General features: G+C 45.6%; 1 protein-coding gene across 1 annotated transcript in view; it reads right to left on the minus strand.

Annotated features, from left to right (window-relative positions):
* Positions 1-9,419, minus strand: part of TMPRSS6 (transmembrane serine protease 6) — a 392,699-nt gene extending 383,280 nt beyond the window's left edge. The window contains exon 1 of the mRNA XM_069653013.1: positions 9,150-9,419. Coding sequence (XP_069509114.1) covers positions 9,150-9,179 — 30 coding nt within the window. The 5' untranslated portion in view covers positions 9,180-9,419. The remainder of the gene's footprint in view (positions 1-9,149) is intronic.
* Positions 9,420-9,727: the final 308 nt, after the last annotated feature.

Raw genomic sequence — 9,727 nt, forward strand, 5'->3', positions numbered from 1 at the left:
CTATCAGCAATTGGCAATTGGATGGGAAAAATTTGGTTGAGTCTTAACTGAGAAAAGACAGAGATTCTGGTGACAGGCTCTGATACTCATAACACATTTTGGACTGCCAATTTCTAGCCAGTCTATTTGGGTCATAGCCCCAAACACAGCGATTCAGTGAAGAGTCTGGGCATTAAATTGCTGTCCTCTGATTCCAGGGAAATATAAGCAGTGTGCAGCTCTGGTTTTTGTAAGATGAAAATCCTGAGGAAAACTGTCCTTTTTGGCCTGGAGCATTAGCCTAGGCTGGTGACTGCATCAATCACAGACTCATTTGATTAGTGCAAGGGAATCTACCTCGGCCAACCTGATATTTTGGTTGACCGTTTGCAGCTGCTTCAAAATTCTGCAGCGCGTCTGGAATTGGGAGCTACAAGAATGTGCATTTCTCCGACCTTCTACGCGAGCTTCACTGGCTCCCAGTTAAGAACCATATTATATTCAAGGTGTTATGTAATGTGCATCATGCATTTCATAATAACCTATACTAACTATGCAGACGACACCCAAATCCGCATCCCTATCACAGGCGACCATGCTGTCGACTCGGCTACCCTCAATGCCATCTATCTAACTATCCAAGCCTGGATGGCTCACCATGGTCTGTGTCTGAACGACGAAAATACAGTGTTGCTCCTCATAGGATCACAACTCCGTCTCACTAAATTAAGCATCTCCTTTAAAACCTTCAACATTGATGGCAACACTATATAAGTATCCAAAGAAGTAAAAACCCTTGGTTTGTACCTGGATTCTTCACTCACACTATCGAAACAAGTGAATGCCACTGCATCAGCAACAGCATACACCTCTAAGCTCATCAATGCCTGCAGACCACTCCTGTCATCCGACAGTTGCATCACTCTGGCCAGAGCCCTCATTCTGACCAGATTGGACTACTGCAACACCCTCTATGAGGGCACTAAGATCCAAAACATCAAATAACTTCAGATACTAAAAAACAACGCCTTAAGAGCTGCACTTTACATTCCTAGAACTATCCACATCTCTACAGCCAGACAGAATGCCCACTGGCTTCCGGTTCAAGAACGTATCATGTTCAAAACACTCACCCTGACCCATAAATGCCTACACAGGTCGGCTCCCACACTCTTGTCAGTATCCAGATCCCAATCCAACAGGCCTACATGCTCAGCATACATGCAACTACTTGCCACACCGAGATTCAAACTCCAGAAAGCAGGAGGCAGCAGCTTCCCTACAATTGCCATTAAACATTGGAACACACTACCAGCCAAACTGAGGGCTGAAGACTCTTTCTGGACCTTCCGTAAACAACTGAAAACCCACCTCTTTACACAGGGTTTGTGTAACTGATCTGTTTACACATAACTATGCAAGTTACTGTATTGTCATGAGTCCATATGTGATGTTCCTATGCAACTATGTAAAGTACTGAATTACCATGTACACAACTGTATTATTAAGTGTCCATTATGATGTACATACGTAACTAAGAAAACAAGTGTATTTCCTGACATGTAAGAAAAGCGCCCAGATGCCCATGGGTTAGGCGCACTATACAAATGTCCAAAAAAAAAATAAATAATAATACTGAGGCCGAATATCTGAAATCTAAGATGACTAGATATATCCTTGGACGACCTGCCATTAAGGTAAGCCCTCTGGGTGTTTATGGGGAATTTCTCTTTGTGAAGTGGTGCCCTATTGAAAATTCTGCATTCTATCACGTCAGCGCAAAGAATTCCTTGATTTATATGTGGGACTCAGCGACCTAGAGCACCACGTTTACTGGGTGCATTCCATCACGCTGTTGGCCCACACCGGCCTCCTTCATCATGGCCGCTGTGATGTTCGCACTAGTGCTTTCTCCTGCCACCACAATTTCTGCTGGTACGTGTAACTGTCCTGTATTCACTGTTTGCCTTCCATATCTTGTCTGTGTCTTTTTGTAAGCGCCATGATGCCTGCGGGCCGTTGGAGCTATACAAATAAATAAATACATTAAATAAATAAAATGTGCTGGTTCCACCTGCTGTTGCCTGGCTAACTGTGATTAGTTTCTCTCCTATTATTCTGCACCAATCAGGTGCGCCAGCAGGCGAGAGCCGGCCCACCTCTAAGGCCCGCGAAGAAGGCCTCTGTCTGTTCCCTGTCTGCTGCTGTGATGCTGCCTGCTGTATCCCTCCCTCCTGTTGAATGCCTGTTTTGCCTGCCTGCTATATCTCACCCCCCCCTGTTGTATGCCTGTTATGCCTGCCTGCTGTATCTCTCCCCCCTGTTGTAGGCCTGTTATGTCTCCCTGCTGTATCTCTAGCCCCCTGTTGTATGCCTGTTATGCCTGCCTGCGGTATCTCCCCCCCGTTGTAAGCATGTTATGCCTGCCTGCTGTATTTCTCCCCCCTCTTGTATGCCTGTGACACCTGTTTTCTTGTATCCTTCATTTTGCTTTCCCCTGCCCCCCATGGCAGCCCCTCCTTCTATCACTCCCCATATCAAGCAAGCCCCCCTGCCCATTGCAGGAGTTTGTATTGACACATTATGATGATACAATCACCACCTTGTTGCTGATGCTTCGATTTGACTTTTTATTCATTAATGTGACTCTTGTTGGTTTCACCCATCTTGAATCTCGTTGTTCACATGCTGGGCTTCCCTTTGCATCACGTAATCATGGTGGCTTTAAATCATGCTGTGCCCATCTTCGACCTGAATCCTGGCTTGCACTTGCTGTTCTCTTGCAACATTATGTGTTCCGTACTTACCTTTCCAACTTAATGTGCTCTCTCCACTTGCTTTTCTGCCCTATAACACTGTATTTACACCCAGTCTTCTCCTTTTCTCCCCATCTTCTTTTCCCTCTCTCCTCTGCCCCCCTCTTTACTATATTCTATGCACTTACTCTATCAGAATTGTCATCAGACCTAGTACGATAGCAGCCTGTTTGTTTTCCTCCACCTCCCGCACGTTTGTTCCTTCCCCTCCTCCTCCAGCACTAGCACTACCTGAAATGTCATCAGGCCTAATAGGATATTCGCTTGTTTTGTTCCCCTCCTTACACCCTCCCCCCCTCCCTCACATCTTGTCAATCTCCGGCTCTACCAGAAATGTCATCAGGCCTAGTACGTTAGTCGCTTGTCTGTTCACATCTCCTTCCTCTCCTCCCTTCCTTCCTTATCTTTGTATAAGCTCTTACACTATCTGAAATGTTGTCAGGCCTAGTACGATAGTTCATTTTCACATTCTTAATGTTTCAAGGCCTTGTAAAAATGTCGTATTTTACCTTGCTCCCTCCCTTACCTTGAAGCGCTTTGAAACACATGTGTGTATAGGCGCTATACAAATAAACAATCAATCAATCAATATCCTAGCCATGCAGCTGCAGTCTGCCTCTCTCAGTCTATTGAAGGTCCCCAGGATAGGTAAGGCCGGGCTTGGGGGTCGTTCTTTTTCTGTTCTTGCACCCTTTTTGTGAAATTCCCTCCTTACTCAGCTTCGGGAGATTGCGAATCTACTGAGTTTTCGCAAGGCCCTAAAAACCTATCTACTCTGAGCCCTGCAGGTTTTTTGCAGTGTTCCTCTTTTGCCATTTTACCTCCAATTCTTGTCTCCCCCAGCGCATAGATGCCTTTGAGCCTTTTATTTGCGCTCTATAAATCCTAAAAAATAATTGCAAAATAAAAAAGATTACAAAATGGTGGGAAATCGAGTCACTGCTTTGTGCCCCCGTTGTTTGTACTTGGTCCAATTCCGTCCAGCGGTTTTGGCTGTGCGATTCGCCAAAAATTGGAATTTTTCTCTATGGGCAAATGAATGGGAACTAGTCCGAAGCAGCGTTTTTTAACTTTCTTAATAACTTTTTATTTTGTAATGGTTCTTTCCCAAAATGTCCAGTCTGGGGGCAGTAGGGAGCGTTGGAGGTACGTGACAACAATTTTGCTAGCAAAATTTCAGCCAAATCCGTCATACGATTAAAAAGTTATATATCTACACTTGAGGACAGGGGATCTGGGTTCGATACCTGACTGCCACTTGCACTCATTTAGAAATGGGCTGCAAAGTCAGCTGGTAAATGCTGACACATATCCGCCACAGCTAAATGACCGCCGCACCAAATGACCGGCACCGAGTTGAATATTGCGCCACTGTAGCCGCACCGAAAGGTGCTCTGCCATCACAGTGGTGCAGCAAAATGGCCCGCACTTGTGCTGAAACATGGCGCACCGACCTAGGTACCCTGGCATGCCAGAAATTGTATGTGCATAAAACAGAGACCACCTTAAGAAGTGACACATCAAAACTAAACAAGCAGAAGCAATAGTTTTGGCTTTGAAATAGACATTGCAAAGAGGATCTGCGAGAGGCGAAGGGATGAGGGTTGAGGGAAAGAGTAGACATGGTAAAGGAGGGCGGTCACGTAAAAAAAGGGTGAGAAGTAAGGGAAAGATGGGTGCTGATTAGCAAGGGAAAAGATGGCGCTTTCTTGCCACTGTCTGCAAAGGTATGGACAGGGAGGCAGAGGGTGGTACAGTGCACAGAGATGGACAAAAATCACCACTGAAACTTCCTTCATAGCAGTACAGAAGAAGTACCCATATTTTAGCAACTGGGTCCCATAGAAACCATTTGAACATATGAAGTAGAATATCCACTAGGGCACCACACTTTCAAGTAGAAACCCTGAGAAAGCCAATGCGAGGCATGGCACAGGAAGGAGATGCAGCTGTGAGGAGCTCATGCTAGTGGCATTTCAAATTGCCATCTAAGAAATGGCTTCTACTTATCACTTGTAACATATGGGTTTTAAAAATGGAATTCACCTAATAAAATGAAATTACCCTTGGACCTTTCTTGAAAGCAATTCTGGAGATACACAGACAGCCATTTGTGAGAAAATTGACCCAATGGAAACTATTTGGAAATAGTCAACTGGGTTTTATACCAAGGCACCCTGTCTTCTCATGAGGCAGTAGGGGATAATTAGAACAAGGGTGGGATATCTCATTTGGATTCTACTGACTCCAGTTGCTCACATGTACTTTATTTGACAATCAGGGAACCTATGCAAATGCCAGAAAAAAGTAGGCAACCTTTTTTTGTTCAATATCGCAAAATAATGTTGTGTGATATGAAACAATCACACTTTATTCATTAAAAGCAGAGCACGTATATGGTCATGGGTGCAAGTTCTCCTTCCCTGCCCCAGCACAATACATTTTATAAAAGCATTACATTCAACCTCCTTGTATTTTGTGAACATCTTCACAGTTTTTCCCCAGTTTTTATAAATCTATGTCTAGCATGTGGTCTTTAAATTAAACTAAATATTGCCGTTTTTTTTGTTTAAATTGTGCATAGGGACACACCAGAGATAAAACATGGTTTCTCGTGTTGCTGACGGTAGCATATAGTGTGTATGGGTGCTGGTTTCCTTGGGGGCAAAATTGTTACAAACAAGGCACTGTGTGGGCAAAGGGTGGTCCTATAATCTGTGTATTAACACTGAGAAAAGAATAGTCCCTGGCACCAACAAAACAGCCCCCTTTCACAGATCCCAGTTCATGACTTTTCATGACAAGCGGTGCCCTGCCCACATTTTTATAGAAATGTTTACAAAATTGTGCATGTTCAAGTATATTGGACTGTTAGCATTGGTTGTAACCGCAAGCAGCATAGGACTTCAGTCCTAAAATTGGCAAAAATAGGCCCAAAAACCTTGCCCACACTGACAGGTCAGCAGCGCCTGTGGTATTGGTCTATGGGCTTTTCCAAGGTTGCTTTAACCCTCTCGGGCTTAGGCATCCCTACAGGGGGGTAAAAGGAGGCTCCCACCCCCTATTTGGTGCTTTGACCCGCTAATTGGTGGACTGACCCCCATCTCCTCCGTGGTAAAGAATCTTTCGAGGAGTCTTAAAGGTGCTCTTTAACCTAGCCATTTTTCACGCGTTTGCAGGCTCTTTGCTAAGCCAGTGTTCTTTCTTATCAATGGGTCATGAATATCACTGGAGTGGGGGATGTGACTGTTAAAAGCAGGCGTCCTACATGCTGGGTACATTAATGTTTTAAAAATGGGCAGCTTACACTATCAAAGAAGGAAACAAAAAAAGACATTTCCAAACTGAAACACGCTTCCTAAACTTACATTCACTAGTTTTCTTTAAAATGTGTTTCTTTTTTTGTCGGACTACAGGCAAATACCGTGTGATTTGTGTGTCCCTTGCTTTGTGTTTTATCACATGATATATTTCTAAAGATGTTGTATGCTTGTCAAACTGTGTAATCCCAAATAAATGCTTCTATTCTGGCTACAGCAGTTATTAGGAAACTAAACTGTGTGTTCATGGGTGCCACCTTTTGGTTTTCATTATGGGGTCAGAAATCTCCCCACCACCACCCTGAATATAAATGAGCGACCAGCTCAACCCCTCCCATGGCCGGACACATTTTATAGCACTGTTTTTTTTTATATTATAAGGAAGGGCAAAAAGTCAGAAGATTCACAGCAACTTTAAATATAAAACATCTCAGCACCATTCACTCAACCTGCTGAGCTACCCTGGTAGCCTTCTAATGTAGGGCATATCTATGAATCCCTTCATTTGCTTGACATTACTGTCTATTACTTCAAAGTCAACAGTATTTCATTTCCAGCCACACTGACCCTGTGCAAAGATTAATTGAGGATGCACAGAGGCGCTCGTCCATAATGGGAGAGGGGGTGCCCGATCCATTGGCACCCTCGTCCATAATGGGTGAGGGGTTCCCAATCCATTGGCACCCTTATCCACTATGGTGACGCCAAGGAGCCAGCCCAGTGTAAACTCTGAGCACTTCCTGAGCTACTTTTTTCAGCTGAGGCAACACCCCTGGGCTGCCTTGAACTATCAAAGGGAAAAGCAGTTTCCGTTTGACAGTTCTGTTCCCCAGCCGCGCATGTCCAATGGGCCATGCAAAGCCGAGGATGTTTTGCTTCCCCAGCCTTGCATGGGCCATTGTGGATGCTGCTGGGACACTGTGTGTATGTATGGGAGAGGGGGCGTTCCTGCACCTCACGGCACATATAAGAAGAGCAGGGCACTTCGTCATCAGCAGCCCAGCTCTTGCACGCATGTGCAGGAACCAGTAAGCGCTCATTGCTTCCTAATTCCTGTTTGTCCTAGATGGGAGCTGGAGCAATGGGAGGAAACTTCTGGACCGGGGCAGAAGGTAAGTTAAGTTAATTTAAATATGTTTGTGTATGGGTGTATGCTTGCGGTGTGTGTAACGAGTGAGGGTATCATGGAGGGTGTGTGTGAAAGAGTGCATGCTGCGTGTGAATGTTGTGTGGATGTGTGTGTTAGCATTAGTTTGTGTCGGGCCGAGCAGCTGACTTTAGGGGGTGGGGGGAGAGTGGGTTTGTGCAACCCCAGCATTTTAAAAATCTATGATAGATGCCTAGTATAAAATACCATGCCTTCCCACTGGGCACTCCAGCGCCTTGCATGCACACATAATCACATTGTGTGCATCTGAGCTGCTGGGGAAGACAGGGGGCAGGCACAGAATTATGTTGCTGACCATCTACGATAGATGCCTAAATACAATACCATGACTCACTTTAAGTGTGTGCGTGTGAGGCGCAGTGGGCCTAGAGGGCAGGCATGGCATTTTTTTCTGGGCATCTATGATAAAGCAAGCATGATAAGTGTTATTACATAGCTACACTGGCCTTTTAATGCAGCGAGTATATACATTTCTTGCTGTGGCAGGACATTTTGTATTGGGCACCTATGATAAAGGAAACATAACAAGTGCTATGTGACTAGATTGCCATTTGGATGCAGCCCGTTTGGACACGTTTTCATTCTGTGGCTTGGTATTTTTAATGGTAAAGCCAACTGGAGTATGTTCTTATGTGGGGATGCTGCCATATATTGGCAGAACAAGCGTGGACATGTTTTCTTATAGCATCATTACTGACATTTTGCGTACAGCAAACACGAGTACGTTCTTAAATGGGAATACTGGCATATATTGGTGCAGTCATCATTGAAATGCATGGGCACAGGCAGCGTGAAAATGTTTTAATAATGCCATTTATTGTAGGCAGGCTTCATGAAAATGTGTTGTGGAAATGCTATTGTGCACTGTTGGTGACTTGCATCTATTGGATTTTTTCATGAGTTACACTATAAAACCAATTGAAAACTGTTTAGCTTTTTACCCAATTTTTCAATGTGCTGCAAAATGCACGATTTTAAGCCATTATTTTATCAAAAGTTCCCGGGAGGAACCCCCCTCAATCCCTTTTGATTGATTCAGGCTTCCTCACTATGCTCGGCCGTTCTGGCATATTTGGAGGACAAATTCAGTGTAAACAATTCTATGAGGCAAAGTGAGATTCCTGCAACCATTGCTAAAGAAACAAGGGAGCAGTTGCATCGTTCCCCTCTGTACTCAACGCCTGTAGGTGGTATTTCATTTGTTAAACAGACTGTCATTGAGATAATTTGAAAGTGACACCTCTTCTGTTGAATTGACTCTTTTTGACTGGCTATTATTTAAAGCTTAGCGCAAAGTGAGGTCTCTTCTGCTAAATAGCACCTCTAACTACACATTATTTTAAGCTGTGCTGGAGTCTCTTGATGAGTTCAAGTGCATTTTTGCAACTGTTGAACACAACCCTTTAATTTTCTTAAACCTACTCTGAACATGCTAATGTCACATTTTGTTTAACCAGCTTGGTAAAATATAAGTATATTGAAACCAGTTTGGCCTGTTGACCCTTATTTGATATGCCGCCCACCCTCCCCCCTTGGTGTACAAGTTCCCCCTGGTGTACCCTCCAATACTGGTTTCTAGTGACGCCCCTACTCTGGAGCTGTCATGAAGCTCCTCTCATAACGGGGGATTTGGGTCACCCCATACTATACACCGAGCTCCTGCTGTCTGGTGGACACGGCTCTTCCGCCGACCTGGAAACTAAACCCTTGCATGGAAGCTCTGCGCTCCCTTTGCTAAGGTGTTCCACTCGCCCAGCACCGTTCAGCCAGTGTGTTCCTACTGTCACTGGCATCCAGCCGCCCCCACCCCCCGTGGGGGTGAGGCGAGAGCCCTGCACCTCCTTTCTGGAAGTCGCTGTCACTCACCTTTTCGCGGGATCCGGTGGAGGGATCCATCTTCTGCGGGGGTGGGCGGGGCTGGTTCGGTTCAGCACGCGTCCCCCATCGGGCTGCTGGGCCTCTTGGTTAGTCTGGGCCCTTCCGGCCGGGAGAGGAAACTACCTTTGTAACTTGGCCTCTCAAAACCCGACATGTCATGCACACGGTTCAGGCATGTTTGCCGCGGCCAAGGTCCCCACGCCCCCAGTGGAGGATCAATAGCTGGGCCTCGGCCAGGCTGGAGGTTGCGACCCCAACCGCTGCGCAACGCGCTGCGACTCAGGCCAGTGCCTCTTTAACAAAGTGTCCCCAGGCCGGCACAGTCCACAGCAACGTACTTAAGCGGACGTAATGGTAATAGCTGCCCAACGCTGCAGCGAGAGAACATTTCTCAAAGGACGTCATTATCGCTCTTACACAACCTCAGCAGATACACTGAACCCGATGCCACCATACGCGCCGCTACCCACCTGCGCGCACACACAATGCAAGCAATTGCCATGAAATATGAACCTAGTGGCAAGCTTGCCAGCTTAAACACATCTGACAGAAAGCGACCAATGCCC

The sequence above is a fragment of the Ambystoma mexicanum genome, chromosome 3q, assembly GCF_040938575.1.
Source record: "Ambystoma mexicanum isolate Mex_15411 chromosome 3q, UKY_AmexF1_1, whole genome shotgun sequence".
Classification (NCBI taxonomy): Eukaryota; Metazoa; Chordata; class Amphibia; order Caudata; family Ambystomatidae; genus Ambystoma; species Ambystoma mexicanum.